The 16,683-nt window shown below is 35.5% G+C and overlaps 1 protein-coding gene across 1 annotated transcript in view; it reads left to right on the top strand.

Moving 5' to 3' along the window:
• Positions 1–13,894, top strand: part of b3glcta (beta 3-glucosyltransferase a) — a 161,180-nt gene extending 147,286 nt beyond the window's left edge. Inside the window, exons 12-15 of the mRNA XM_056474024.1 lie at positions 3,894–3,993; positions 4,093–4,212; positions 9,623–9,767; positions 13,402–13,894. Of these exons, the coding sequence (XP_056329999.1) occupies positions 3,894–3,993; positions 4,093–4,212; positions 9,623–9,767; positions 13,402–13,560 (524 nt within the window). The 3' untranslated portion in view covers positions 13,561–13,894. The remainder of the gene's footprint in view (positions 1–3,893; positions 3,994–4,092; positions 4,213–9,622; positions 9,768–13,401) is intronic.
• Positions 13,895–16,683: the final 2,789 nt, after the last annotated feature.

Genomic DNA, 16,683 nt, shown 5'->3' with positions numbered 1-16,683 from the left:
TGAATTGCAGAAGAAAGTAGTTCCTCGTACAAAAGAATTTTAAACTCTCCGTGGTTGATTTTCTTTTTATATACACAATTGTGCCATCGAACTGTTGTATAAATCCAATATCTCGCTTGTAGCAATGCAATATGGCTGTATATCATCACTGGTGGGACACTAAGGCACATTGCACACCTCCCACCACTGCCGATATACAGCCATATTGCACTATGCTACTCATGTGATATTACTCATATACAAATAATAATAAATTATATATAATACAATTACTATTTATTTCTTTATGGGTATAGATGGATGGATGGATGGATGGATGGATGGATGGATGGATGGATGGATGGATGGATGGATGGATAGATAGATAGATATTATTTATTAAATTATATTCATCCAAATGATAATATATTTTAGTTCTTTAAGTAGTTTTTGGTTTTTTTAGTTTGTTTTAAAACAGTTGTACTTACATGTTTCTTATTTTTTAGAATATAAAAAAATCCTTTAAAATGTTCAGAATATTAATATATTTCTCTCACTTTTAATGTTTTGTACGATTATATAAATAGTTTTTTATTTAATTATTCATTCATTCATTAATTTTCTTTTCGGCTTAGTCCCTTTATTAATCTGGGGTCGCCACAGCGGAATGAATCGCCAACTTATCCAGCATATTTTTTTACCCAGCGGATGTCCTTCCAGCTACAAACCACCACTGGGAAACACCCATACACTCTCATTCACACACATACACTACAGACAATTTTAGCTTCTCCAATTCACCTGTACCGCATGTCTTATGACTTGTGGGGGAAACCAGCACACCTGGAGAACGCGGGGAGAACATGCAAACTCCACACAGACCCATGCCAACTGACCCAGCCGAGGCTCAAACCAGCGACCTTCTTGCTGTGAGGTGACAGCACTACCTACTGCACCACCGCGCCGCCCTTATTAAATTATGTTTCATCAAGAGAAGATATTTTTTATTAACTTTCCTGTTTACATTTTAAATTAATAATTCATTTTGCAAATGTGCAATTAACCTGAGCCCAATGAGCTAATGAGACTGACTACAAGAACAGTTCATTTGCAGTCCACCCTCATGATCAAGAGAGTCAGTTGTGAACTTTGTCCTGCCCTGGTTTGCATGTTCCTGTCTGCATCTCTGTCCTACAGTTTTAAACACACCCTGTCAGCGCTCTACACCTGTCGTCTCCGTGTTGAGGAAGGATTTGACGGCTGGCCACAGGCGATCCGACAGACCTCAGATATGTGCTGTGGAGAAGCTCCTGTTCTCCCTGTGAAGCCTGACAAAAGCACATCTTGTTCTGCCTTTTTGTATTTTCTTGCGTTATTGTTCACCAGTGCGGTTCCTTCAGGGTCTTCCCTTCTCCTTTATTTTCTCTAGACGGTGGACGTTCTCTATTCAAAATCACTATCAGACTGTTTGCCTAAAAAACATTTGCCTCTGATATTACACCACGTCTGCGGTACTTATCTGAAGGGTACATGACGGAGAAAAAGCGACCCTTTTCCATTTGCTATTCCAACTGTGAACGGACAGAGTGCATTAATTCGGAGTTTCTTCTGACAGCCAGAAGACATTGTTAAGGAGCAAAGCTAAATCGCAGAGCTCTCTACAAAGTCAGTCATTCAACTCTCCTTTAGTTATTGAAGAAAAAAAAAGGAAAAATAAACAAGATTTTATTAAATATGAAAGACCTCATTTTGAAAGGTGTTTGTTGATATTTTTATTGTAGTTTTCAATGCAAATGTAGGGGTTAGTTAAGGGTTTGTGTACCTTTGTGTCTTCAAAACATATGTAAATTACAGCATTTTTAATTAAATCAAAGTTATAACTATTTCTCGACTGAATGTCTGTTCAAAACTCTTCAAAACATGTATACAGACAACAACAATGAAAAATGGAAGAATAAACATGATTTAGCAGAATATGAAAGACCTCTTTTTTGGACAAGAGGATTATTTGAAAGGTGTTTGTTGACATTTTTCTTGGTAGTTTTCAGTGCAAATGTAAGGGTTAGTTAAGGGTTCGTTTATCTGTGTGTGCTTAAGAAATCTCAGATTATATGTACAGCTGAAGTCAGAATTATTAGGCTCTCTGAATTATTAGCCCCCCAGATTATTTTTTTCCCCAATTTTTATTTAACGGAGAGAAGATTTTTTCAATACATTTCTAATTTAAAAATAAATAATAGTTTTAATAACTCGTTTCTAATCACTGATTTATTTTGTCTTTGCCATGATGACAGTAAATAATATTTGACTAGATATTTTTCAAGACACTTCTATACAGCTTAAAATGACATTTAAAGGCTTAACTAGGTTAAATAAGTTAACTAGGCAGGGTAGGGTAATTGGGCAAGTTATTGTATAATGATGGTTTGTTCTGTAGACTATCAAAAAAATATATAGCTTAAAGGGGCCAATAGTTTTGTCCTTAAAAATGTCTTTTAAAAAAATAAAAACTGCTTTAATTCTAGCCGAAATAAAACAAATAAGACTTTCTTCAGAAGAAAAAATATTATCAGACATACTGTAAAAACTTCCTTGCTTTGTTAAACACCATGTGGCATATATTTAAAAAAGAAAAAAAAATCAAAGGAGGGCTAATAATTCTGACTTCAACTGTAAATGAAGGTATTTTGATTTAAACCAGAGATATTTCTATTCCTCGACTGAATGTCTGTCCACACAAAATTCTTCAAATTTTGTATACGAACAAAAGAAATAAAAAAATAAACATGATTTAGCTAAATGTGAAGGTCCTCTTTTGGACAAGAAGATTATTTGAAAGGTTTGTTGACATTTTTATTGTAGTTTTCAATGTAAATGTAAAGGTCAGTTAAGGCTTCGTTTACCCGTGTGTCCTTAAGAAATCACAGATCATATGTAAATGAAGGTATTTTGAATTAAATCGGATATATATATATATATATATATATATATATATATATATATATATATATATATATATATATATATATATATATATATATATATATATATATATATGTCTGTTCACCTAAAACTCTTCAAAATGTGTATACGGACAAAAGAATTTGGAAAATAAACATGATTTAGCTGAATATTGAAGACTTCATTTTGGAAGAGAAAAGTCTGGATGAGTTTGGACGAGATGAAAATATTTGAATAAGGTATTTGTTGACATTTTTACTGTAGTTTTCCATGCAAATGTAACAGTAAGTTAAGGGCTCATTTATCCTTCTCTACTTAAAAAAAAACACAGAATAAGGTATTTTGAATTAAAACAAACTGTCCACCCCCAACTTTTTGGTACAGTCTGTAACACCCCCGGGTCGCCAACTGGTATTTGGTATTGTATCCCGCTGCCCAAAACCCGCTTCATAGTACAGTTTCTACCCCCACATTATAGTTATTATCCCGATTCTCAACAGTGTTATTCAGACACCTCACCCCCGGAAAATCCCCCTTGCCCCTTAGCCCCCCCCCCCAGACACCTCACCCCTGGAAAATAGCACCCCCCCCCCCCCCCAAACCGAGACAAATGTTGGCAGGTATGTACTCCTTTTTGAAGCAAAGCCAAACCAAACTAAACCCAAAAACAAAATCCCCAACCCAAATAAAAAATAAAAATATAGTGACAGCGAATACTTTATTTAAAAAAAAACAAAAGTACTGTAACAAAAGTATGTGACGGGTTAATTTTATTTCATGATGATATCTCTTTGTGGACGTTTCACGATTTTGAGTGGAGCGACAGAAATATCTCAGATTTGGTCAAAATACTCTCATTTGTGTTTCAAAGAAAATCAAAAGTGCTATTGGTTGGGAATGACATAAGGCTGAGCAAATTATATCAATTTGAGTTGACTTGTATCCTCTTTCAGGTCACTGTGGAAAAACATTTGCCATCTTGAGGCGGTTTTTGAGCAGTCACGTACCCAAAACTGACTGGCTGTTGATTGTGGATGATGATACTCTAATCAGGTAAGGCTTGTTGTGTGCATGAAAGCCACATACATAAAATTGGTGGTGTTTAGACCAGTGTAAGCATTGGTGGAGGTATAATGAGTGTGTTTCTCACAGCTTGCCCAGACTGCAGGCCTTGTTGAGCTGCTATGAGTCCAGTGAGCCGCTGTGTCTGGGAGAGCGGTATGGTTATGGACTGGGTCAAGGAGGATACAGTTACATCACTGGTGGTGGAGGGTGAGTGAAGGATTCACTAGCATACTGCTTCTTGGACATTTATTTGACATTGTATTTAAAGTCTGTGTGAACTGTAGGTTTCTACCGTAGGTTTCTACTTTACTTCAGTATTGTAACATAATTCCATTTTAAATGGGATATTGAATGGAGACATGAAAACGCTTAGTAATAACAATGAAACCCAAGCTCCATAACTCCAAGTTAAATTGTAATTATGTTCTATATCCACTCAAATGAACTCAATTTAATATACTGGTCAGTTTGTACATGAAAATGGTATTTCCCAAATCTTTTATTCACAGAAATTCCAGGTGTGTCTGTGAAAATATTGCCTTATTTGCCTGGCTGAGCTGCTTCCAGTCACTTCCAACCACTTCCAGCAAACAGTTAGTTAAGGGTTTAAGAATATTCTTTTCAAGCCGTCAAATAACTTAATCAACTACCACTTTGTTTTTATTTTCCACTGATACATATAATAAAATGAATATTTATTTCTTTATAAATATGTCTCTTTTGCATGTGCAGTTTTTATCTGTACACATGATATGTATAATCGAAGGAAAAATTAGTAGCCCTTTTGTGAAATTTTCATTCTTTTTCAAATGTTTCCAAGGGGATTTTTAACAGAGGAAGACATTTTCTAAGTTTTTCCTATAATATTTTTTCTTCTAAAGATAGTCGTATTTCTATCTGTAATAAGTTTTAATTTTCTTTAAGGTTTGTTGTACTTGTTTACTCAGTTTTTTCTTAACTTTTTATCCTTGATATTTTTGTAATCTTTATCTAAATCTATGGTATGTTATAATAAGTATTAGATTGTTTAATAGATTGTTGAGTACCATAATAATTTTTTTTTAAATATATATATATATACAGTTTAAGTCAGAATTATTAGCCCCCCTTTTAATTTTTTTTTTATATTTTCCAAATGATGTTGAACAGAGCAAGAAAATTTTCACAGTATGTCTGATAACTTTTGTTTTCTGGAGAAAGTCTTATTTGTTTTATTTCGACTAGAATAAAAGTAGTTTTTGATTTTTTTAAAAAACCATTTTAAGGTCAAAATTATTAGCCCCTTAAAGCTATATATATTTTTCGATAGTCTACAGAAGAAACCATCGTTATGCAATAACTTATGCAATAACTTATGTAATCCTGCCTAGTTAACCTAATTAACCTAGTCAAGCCTTTAAATGTCACTAAGCTGTATAGAAGTGTCTTGAAAAATATCTAGTCAAATATTATTTACTGTCATCATGGCAAAGATAAAATAAATCAGTTATTAAAAATGAGTTATTATAACTATTATGTTTAGAAATGTGTTGAAAAAATCTCTCCGTTAAATAGAAATTGAGGGAAAAGGTAAACAGGGAGGCTAATAATTCAGGGGGCTAATAACTCTGACTTCAACTGTATATATATTTTAGGGTCAATTTTGTTATCCCCCTTATGATTTATATTTTTCAATTTGTTACTAAAACACTACTGTTGTCTATTTTTGTCGACTGCAGGATTTTAGCTCTGATTTTGACTTGATGACAGGTTTTGAGAAATTGCCGACAAATGCCCAAAAATCACAGACGGTGAAAGTCCACGCTCATTCACGTTAGTAACAATCATACAATGTGAACTATCACAGATGCGATCTGAGAGCATCGCAGATGAGTCGCAGACACCAGTAAGATATTTGGCATGCTAAAAATCTGGATCTGTCGGCGATTCAAATCATGTCGTGTGAAATGATCTAATTGAAAATAACATCGGTGATCACTTACAGCCGATAAGAGAGCAGCATCCACTAGTGTGGGTATCTGCAGGCCAGCAGGAGGATGGGGGAGAAGTTAAAAGCGCTTATTTTCAGTTTATTTGGACCCAAATGGAGAAAATCATTGTAAATTTGGCACCCGTGTCTGCTTGACATGTCATCTGAGCTATACCACAACCAGGTCAAAAAAGAAAAAAGTTGAGGAGGAATTGCTAAATCCTTTCAAAGCCAGGCGAGCAAAATAAGTACATTTTTCTACATCACTAATGGCTTCTTTCTCATTATGTAGTTAATAACAAAAGATATACTATGTGACCTCGCATTGTTTCCATGTCATTTCTCGCGTGTGTTTGATTGTGAGACGTAGTTTGGACAAAGTTGTCGGCGATTCTTCCTATTGTAAAGTCATGCAGTGTGAATCCAGTGCGATCCATCTTGCAGTGTGAACACAGCACTGACAGAGCGCTAACCCAGATAGTCGTGCAGTGTGAGAACATCTGTAACATGATTACTTTGAAAATCATGCAGTCTGAACTCGACATTAGTTAACCTAATTAACCTAGTTAAGTCTTTTAACTGAATTTTAGTGTCTTGCAAAATAACTTAGTAAAATATTATGTATGATCATCATGGCCAAAATAAATGTTTGGAAGTTTAGAAGTTATTAAAATTTCACTTAAAGTGTGTTGAAAAGAATGTTCTCTCTGTTAAAGAGCACTTGGAAAATACTTTAAAAATAATTCAAATTTGACAGGAGGGCTTATAATTTTGCCTTCAACTGTGAGTGGTAGTACTGTACCGTTTTCTACTATCTTTAAAATAATACTATTTGTTGAATTTCTTGAAAAAAATCATTTCATCCCAAACATTTCATCCCCCATCCCCCCCCCCCCCCCCCCCCCACTAAAAAATTTGTAGTATTTTTTACTAACTACTATTATCGTTGAATAGCATGCACAATTATGTTTAGGATATCATAAAATCTTAACATTTAATTTATTATATCAGCACTCTCAGTTTGAGAGTCAAAATAGGAGCCTTTGAGTCAAAAAAGCTTCTGAATCACTGGCTTCCAGCTCCTAAATCTTGGTATGAATACAAACAGTTAAAACCTACAACCACTAACGACCTTACATTTCACATTGGTGACAACAAAGTGTGTGTAAACCACAGTTAAAAACCTGAGCTTTCTAATTCGGCCCACCTAAAGATAAATGCCCCCATGCTGTGCAATTAGCCAGTGTATTTTGGAAACAACAGATGAGTTTATCGTAATTGAGTGTGTGTGGTTCATGTACTCTCACAAACCCTGCAATGACACATCAACATTCAAGCAAAGGTGTGTTGAGTTTGTGCATAATCAGTGTCCGATTGGTTCTACAAAGTTCCAAATGTTTGTCTTAAAAACTGAACGCAATAAAGAAATTTAAGTGATGTATTCAACAGTGGCATTTGGATGTATTTCTGCAGACTGTTTATAAATGCATAATACGATTATATTATACTGTATGTACAGTGGGCTGCATGGTGGCACAGTGGGTAGCACGTTCGCCTCACAGCAAGAAGGTCGCTGGTTCGAGCCTTGGCTGGATCAGTTGGCGTTTCTGTGTTGAGTTTGCATGTTCTCCCCGTGTTGGCTTGGGTTTCCTCCGGGTGCTCCGGTTTCCCCCACAAGTCCAAAAACATGGTAAAGGTGAATGGGGAAGGCTAAATTGTCCGTAGTGAATGAGTGTGTATGGATGTTTCCTGGTGATGGGTTGCAGCTGGAAGGGCATCTGTTGCGTAAAACATACTGTATGCTGGATAAGTTGGCAGTTCATTCCGCTGTGGCAACCCTGAATGAATAAAGGGACTAAGCCGAAAAGAAAATGTATGAATGAATGTATATACAGTATATGACATTGTGGAAAAAAATAACTGTACTTTAAACTATTCCAAAGCCAGTTGGCTGTCAGTTAGTGTTATTAGCTTACCTTGCCTGTGCTTTAGTGTATTTGCTTTTGTTTGTTTAATAATTTTACACCATTTGATTCAGTTTATAAAATCCTATTGATGGTCTTTAAAAAAAGTGTCTGACCAAATACTGAATTGTCCAAACTAAAACTGGACAGTTGGCCACCTTATTCTGTTTTGATGGTCCAAAAGGAGGAACAGAGGTACAGTCAATCAAATATTCAGAAGTAAAGCAAGTAGTATGATTTGTCAAAAGCACATATACCTGATTTATAGCAGGGGTTCCCAAACTTCAGCCCGAGAGCCCCAAAATAACAATACCAGTGACTCGCAACCCAAAAATCCCTTGGAGGTGGTTATAATATAAAGGTTGTATACACAACAGTAGGCCAATATAAACACGAGCATGTTGACAACACAAAAAAAGTACAAAAGTCCGACAATCATAGACTATAATTTATAAAGTCATTTATTAATTTGTTTAATTTAATATTAACCTCACATAATGAGACTGGTGGGCACAATGTTTTCAGCACAAGTCTACTGGGTTTAATTTTGGACAGCTCCACTCAGAGATCATTCTCAATGGTCAGCTGTGGCCTGTATTTATTTGTAATGAATTTGATTGCCATAAGGGTGTCAGAAAGTTTAACCTGCTGCTATTGACCTTATTCTACAACGCGGAGGTGCGCTTGTTTTTGCGATTGTTTTAGGAATTCCGATTCAGTTGTCTATGGGAGAAATGACTAGAAATAATAAACAGTAGAAAACGATCAAACTTCTCGCTTTACAAACAAGTGTTTGCATGACTATACATAAAAAGTAGAATAATATAATACGAAAAGATCAGTTTGCAACAACAAGCAGCATAACAAGCTGTTTTTAACCTCTAAAAATGAATGGAAGTGAATGAGACCGGAAGTTTCGAGCCAAAAGATTCAAATAGCTGCACCCGTTCATACGTGGAGAATAAGGTGAATAAAATGAATCTGCTGCAGTTGACGCTATTACTGTGTTGTTAATCTAGCATAAACACACCAATCCTATGAAAAAAAAATCAAAGACTGGGAGCTTTTTATTTGCATGTTGTTGCTTTTTTATGTTTTTATTTACTACTTTATTGTCTTCTGTGGGTTATGAATAAAATATGGTCATTTTAATAGTTTAATAACATTTATTTGACATTTATTTGACTCACAAAGTGACCCTCTGTCATTGTCCCACTAGGTTCACTGACCCCCTCTTTGGGACCCACTGATATATAACATACAAAAGAAACCTACAGTGAATATATACTGAAACAATAGAGAAGAAATGCATAAATAAGTCAACTGAAATAAAAATGGACCTAATGCACATACTGTAGTCACCTTATTTAACAATTGCATTTTAAAGTAAAAAAAAAGAAAATTCAGATTTGGTCTTCTGATTTGATTGGCCATCTCAAACATTTAAACATGGACAAGCAATCACTGTTAGATGCTAGATTTAATTATTTGAGTTCTGGGGGTGGACAGAATTCTACATAATTGGTGGTTTATATTTATACACTATATTGTAATAAACAAAAGGGCTTGCACATACAGTATTGTCTAAGGGCCACCTGGCAAAACTGCCGGTGCTCCAGATGACCAATGTTTTTGATTGCCCAGCAGTGGTTAATTTAATTTTTGGGAGTGTGTGTGTTTGCAGGATGTTGTTCAGTCGAGAGGCTGTGGTCCAGCTGTTGTCCAGCGGCTGTAACTGCTACAGTAATGATGCTCCAGATGATATGGTGTTGGGCATGTGTCTCAATTCTCTCAGAGTCCCTGTCACACACAGTCCACTCTTCCACCAGGTAAACAAACACAAACGCACACACACACACACACGCACACACACACACACACACACACACACACGCACACGCACACGCACACACACACACACACACACACGCACTCACATGCAGTATAACTAGTATGTACTAGTAAATTTATTGCAAACAAACAATCAAGTAAATACACAAATGAAATTTATTTGAATAATAATCGCTTAATTTTTTAATACTTTTAAATTTCTCTAAGCTCTCGGAATGTTTCTAAAAATACTGTACAGTAATGTACAAGTACAATAATTGTTGTCTAACTATCAAATTACCATTGAAACAAAGAATAAATTAATTGTTTCTCTTGAAATATTTATTATTTTCTTTTCTGATTTCACGAAATGTTTAGGACTGTTGCTGTATTTTCTGTATGTTTTCTAATGTAACTAAATGTTCGATTTTTTTGCAAATAAACGTTCTTTGTACACATGCAAGGTTGCCTTGCTATAATTACTGCTAAAATAAATATTAATACTTAATTTATAAATAATAAATAATTATACTCATATTAATGATGATAATAAAATTGCTTCAGATTTACCATAAGTATCAGAATATTTTCAACATTTTCCACAGCAGTGTAATTAAATTGTATTAATTGTCAGTTTATTACAAATGAATGTTTTACCCACTTACCTTAGGATATTGTTACAAATAAAATAAGTGTCATTAATAACAATTTACTTACTTTTTATTCAGTTTTATTTGTTGAATTATTGTCTTATTTATCCATATTTGCTGAATATTTTTAATCTGTCACCCCAGTTTTGGAGTTCACACCTAATGATATGCCTATATGTGCATCATATATACACGACCAAAAGTTTAGGGTCAGTTTATTTTTCATGTTTTTGTGTTTGAAAGAAAATTATTCTGTTCATGAAGGCAACATTTATTAAATATATAAAGAAATTGTTAAATATTTATGAAAATCTTAAATGACTGCTTATTTTATATGTACTTTCCAATTAATTTATTACTCCAGTCATGAGTGCTTTTATTACTATTACCATTAATAATAATACTACTACCTACTACTACTACTACAACTAATAATAATAATAATAATAATAATAATAATAATGAATATTAGAGTGATTTCTGAATGATCGTGTGACTCTGAAGACTTGAGTAATGAGGCTGAAATTTTATCTTTAAAATCACTGGAATTAATTATTAAATGAAATTATAAACTACGTTAAACAGTTATTTTATAGTGCAATAACATTTCACAATTTTACAATTTGTACTGTATTTTTGATTAAATAAATGCAGCTTTGGTGAGCAGGAGAAGCATATTTTAAAACATTTACAAATCCTACTGACGCCAAACTTTGGACCGGTAGTGTAGTTTGTTAATATACGTTCAGGTTTAAATTTTCTTATTTGTAATGTATTTAAAAATGCCCCACCTGTGGAATGGTGACACTTAAGGGGTTTAATCATTTTGCCACAAAAGTATACAGAGGTACAAAGCACATACTGTCCAGCAGACACACAAAAACCCCTTCAGTATGTGAAGATTGTCAGCACATAGTGTTTTCCTGGCTTTTTTTTTTTGGCCAATAATCAAAAGGGACAAAATGTGTAGCCAGCACACTAGGTGTCCCAACACCTGAGTCATTTTCCTTGCATTACATGTCTTTTCGAACTTTAAACTCTGTAACCACTGACTTTAAACAAAACCAAATGTTCTAATCCCGATAACACAACCTTCTGTATGCCCTCTAATTAAAAGTGCTGATCTTTGAAAGAAAGCTGTTCATGTTCATTATGAGTTACATCCAGACAAGGAGTAATTGCTTGTAATAATGCCTGCTCTGTCATTTCTAAATTCATCTTCTTCACTGACCTGGAAGAAGCAATTACTAAACAATTGATCCTAAAAGAGGTCTCAAGAGGGTTGGCAGGTTTTCACAACAAAACTAGCTAAATGGCCTATCAAAACTGGCCCAAAATCGAAACACAAGTTATCCCACGACCCCTTTGTAAAATAGATATTTTGCATCATGCATAATTTTTTTTTAATAAGAATATATTAGAAATTATCTAAAAAATAGATAAAAATATCCAGATAAAATATCTAATAATTATATATCATTATTTATATTATCATTTTAAAAATACCTTACATACCTATTATGCCCTTTTTTACAAGATGTAACAGAAGATTCTGATGTTCCTAGTGTGTATGTGACGTTTCAGCTCAAAAATTTCCTTTTTGTATAATTCGTTGAAACGGTCCCTTTTAGGCTTTCATCCCAATTCTGCCATTTTGGTGACTGTCACTTTAAATTCAAATGAGTGTGTGCTCTTTTCAAAAGAGGGTGTGGCTATAAACATCTATGCATCAGCTTCAAAACGAGACTAATGTTTTCTCTGTGAAAAAAACTGCAAATGTCAAAAGAAATGGCTCAGAAAGAGGGAGTCTATGTAGAGTCTGGTGTTCATTTGTGCATCATAAAACTGACATTATCTTCTGCAGGTATGGTGTGAATACTCATTCAGGGCTGTCTATGCTAATGAGGAAGAGTTTATCACTAATAGGCAGGAGAATGTCAATCAAAGTGTTTCTGCAGACTTTTTTACTGTCAGTGTTTTTCATATAGAAAAGAATGAAATTATTATAAAATGGTCATTATAAAAGGTCATATTTTGGTTTTGGGGGTCTCCAGAAACAGGCTGATATGCATGCACGGCCAAAAAACACTTTCATTGTCTTATAATATGCATTTATTCATTCATTCATTCATTCTTTCATTCATTTTCTCTTCGGCTTAGTCCCTTTTTTTAATCTGGGGTCGCCAGAGCAGAATGAACCACCAACTTCTCCAGCATATGTTTTAAACAGTGGATGCCCTTCCAGCTGCAACCCATCACTGGGAAACATCCATACGCTCATTCACACACATACAGATGGAGTCTATATTTGGTCGAATAAAATATTCACACAATCATATAAATAAATTTCATACAATGTCAAAACATTAGCACATGGAATAAAAAACAACCTTTGGCAAGTAGTTAAAAGTAGCCCAGATCTGTGGGGAAACCACACACTTGGCAACCCTGGGTCTCAAGGATTGACATAAATAACCGCAGTGCGGTGTAACCAAACTTTTATTTTTTACAAGTGCCACTGCTTTTATGAGAGACTTTTGGGTTCATCTATCTTGGTTTCAAAGTAATGTGCCAAATAAAAATAAGTTAATAACTCTAGTAGTCTCATATGGTCGCACTAATATTGGTGATCTAGGCCTTGCAGATCACCGGAAAACATAATATACTACCCGGAGTACAATTCTGCCACTGAAATGAACTACAAACCCCATCATTCCCTGCATTCACACACCTGGCCCAGATCTCCCTTGATTGCAAACACACAGCTAAAGCTAAATTATTTGACAGCTGAATTATTTGACTGCAATCAAGGGGGATCTGGGCCAGGTGTGTGAGTGCAGGGATTGATAGGAGTTGTGGTTCATTTCAGTGGCAGAATTGTAATGCGGATGATGGTGCATGTTTTCCAGTGATCTGCAAAGCTTTTCGCTGGTGATCATGATGAATATTAATGCCTGCAACTTTTTTTTGTATTCTCTCTCAGGCTCGTCCAGAGGATTACGCAAGGGACTTTTTATCCCACCAGATCCCGATTTCCTTCCACAAACACTGGAATATAGACCCTATAGCGGTGTTTAACAAGTGGCTGAAGAACGACAAACACACAGAAGAACTACAGAAAAACACTAAGGAGGAATTATAGTGTTTGTGCGCAGATGTTTGTCTGGTCTGGTGTGTGAACGTGTGTCATTGTGCGTCTCTCTTTGTTATATATATGTTTTCTATATTGTGAATCTTGCACAGACATGAATGAAAGGTGCCTTCTGGTCTGTATGAATGACTTTAAATGTTTGTGTTTTTTTTTTTGGATGAGGAGGTGCATGTTGGAAAACTGAAATATTTATATCCCACGGTTATCACAACCTGTGCGAGGTTATTTGTACTGTAGGTTGTTTTTAAACGTTTTGTTTTCTAAAAGATTTGTGTGGAATTATTCTATGAAATTTAAGATAAACTTCAAATCCCGTTGCCTTAAATCTGGTTTGCTGTGTCTTGATTTCAGTAATAAATGAAAATCCAACTGCCTCAGAATTAAACATGCTGTTATGAAACTGAGTTATCACAGGTAAGGTTATTTATTTTCACACAGAGCCAGAAATGGGAAGAAATTACGTCAAATGAATGAGCGAGAGGAGCACTATTAACTGGTAGTTCCTAATGTTGTTTTTCATCTGTTTAGGGATCTGAAAATTGTGTTCTCATTTACTGACCCTTTTCTTGTTCCAAACCTGACATTTGACTTTCTTTCTTCTGTTGATCACTAAAGATATTGTGACGAAAGCTGGAAACTTATAACCATTGATGTCCATAGTATTTGTTTTTCCTATTTTGGAAGTGAATGGTTAGCGGTTTTCATCTCCTTTCAAAATATCTTCATTGTTATATGATCTATCTCTTTAACATGATGTTAAAGGCACCAATGGCATGGTGGTTAGTGTATCAAAACATGCACCCCGGTGCTCACGGCGACTCGAGTTCGATTCCTGGCTTGAGGTCCCATGCCGATCCTTCCCCACTCTCTGCTTCCCATGCTTTCCTGTCAATGCTTTCTACTGTCCTATCCATTAAATGGGGACCCCCCCCCCTCCCCCACCCCCCCCCACCCCCCCACCCCCCCCCCAAAAAAAAAAAAAAAAACATGATGTAGATGTAACTGTACATATAAAGGTAAATTTGTAATTGATATGCCTGTAATAATGACTGAATCCATACAGTTTTCCCAAACACACTTTTACATGGTCAGACAGGTTGTACAGCTTCAAATCGACTTCTATTTATTCCATTCTAAATTGTCAATACTCATACAATAAAATAAAAAATGGCTTCAAATGTAAAACAAAAAAGCCTTTTGGTGGAAATTTTTATTAGAATATTTTTTTCATGATTGCTAATATACAACACCGCATTCTAATCAGCGTTGTTGCTAAATATAAATGTAAACTATGCCAAGGGGTGTCTTGATTAAAATGAATAATTCAGTTTACATTTTGTTTATGATGAATAAAACATAGCAGGGATAAATATCATGGCCTGGCTTGTCTGCTCAGCAGTTTGTCTGAGCTGTGCATTACTCAAAAAGATTTGAAATTTAAATCCACTCTATATGGATGTGACTCTGCACAACTACTGTATGTAAAATCATTGTGCTACTGTTTGCTTCAAAAAGTAGTGAGCGTAAAGCGAATGAGTTCTGTGTCTGACAACATGATTACATGGACTGATGGAAATTTGTTTGAAAGTGTGGTTGGATGCTGGATATAATGATGGATGGATGGGAAAAATTGACGTTAGAAAAGGTGGATGAATGCACAGACAGAAAGGTAGATGAATGGGTGGCACAATGGATACCTGGATATAATGATGGTTGGATGGACTAATGGATGTTAGAAAAGGTAGATGGATGCACAGACAGAAAGATGGATGGATGGATGGATGGATGGACAAATAGATGTTAGAAAAGGTGGATGGATGCACAGACAAAAAGGTAGATGAATGTGTGCAGGACGGATAGCTGCATATAATGATGGATGGATGTATGAATGGATGGACAAATAAATGTCAGAACTGGGGGATGGATGCACAGACAGAAATGTAGATGAATGGGTGGCAGGATGGATAACTGGATATAATAATGGATGGATGCATGGATGGATGGACAAATAGACGTCAGAAAAGGTGAATGGATGTACAGACAGAAGGGTAGATGAATGGGTGGTAAGATGGATAGCTAGATATAATGATGCATTTATGGATGGATGGACATTAGAAAGGGTAAATGAACCCACAGACAGAATGATAGATGGATGGGTGAATGAATATACAAAAAAATGGATGGTCTAACAGATTAAAACAAACAGGTTGATATCGATAGAAAGCTGGACAAACAGACAGGTTTGAATGGAAGGATGAAGGAATGAATGGACAGACGAATGGATGGATGGCTGGCTAGTTAGGCATTGAAAGATGGATAAAAAGATAATCAGACAGAAAGATGTAAAGATGGATAGAATGGTTGATTGATGGACCGAGAGTGATGAGGTTTTAAAAAAACAAACTGGTGGATGAACAGGAAGATAGACAGATGAAATATTGATTGATGAATGTACTGTACATGCGTATTGACTGAAGGATGGATGAACAGAAAGAATAACAAGCAGAAAGAGAGACAAATATGGATAGAATGGTGGCTGGATGGATAAAATGATGGGTGAACGACAAACTGACAGAAAGATAAATGAGGGGCAGACGGATGGGTGGACGGACGGACGGACGGACGGACGGACGGACGGACGGACGGACGGATAGATAGATAGATAGATAGATAGATAGATAGATAGATAGATAGATAGATAGATAGATAGATAGATAGATAGATAGATAGATAGATAGATAGATATTGAAGGGGAAAAAGGTGTCTAACTCGTAAGACTGGATGCAATCGGTCACAGGTCACATAGCAACCACTAAAGAGGAGATTGACGCACAGAAGAGTTCTCTCTCTCTCTCTCTCTCTCTCTCTCTCTCTCTCTCTCTCTCTCTCTCTCTCTCTCTCTCTCTCTCTCTCTCTCTCTCGACAAACTTTGTGTCAGGCTTTCACCTGTATCGCCGTAAACTGACTCTATGGGGAGATACAGACGAGTTTGCTGCTATTGAGCTGCACATGAACCTCTTCTTTGCGTGTAAATTCGCATTAAACCGCGCACTCGTTTATCTACCTACTATTACCACAGTAGTGTGCATATTTAATTGAAGAAGTCTTGACTGA

This window comes from Danio aesculapii, chromosome 15 (assembly GCF_903798145.1).
Source record: "Danio aesculapii chromosome 15, fDanAes4.1, whole genome shotgun sequence".
NCBI classification, from domain to species: domain Eukaryota; kingdom Metazoa; phylum Chordata; class Actinopteri; order Cypriniformes; family Danionidae; genus Danio; species Danio aesculapii.
The sequence above is the reverse complement of the archived record's forward strand: the minus strand, read 5'-3'. Positions and strand labels throughout refer to the sequence as shown.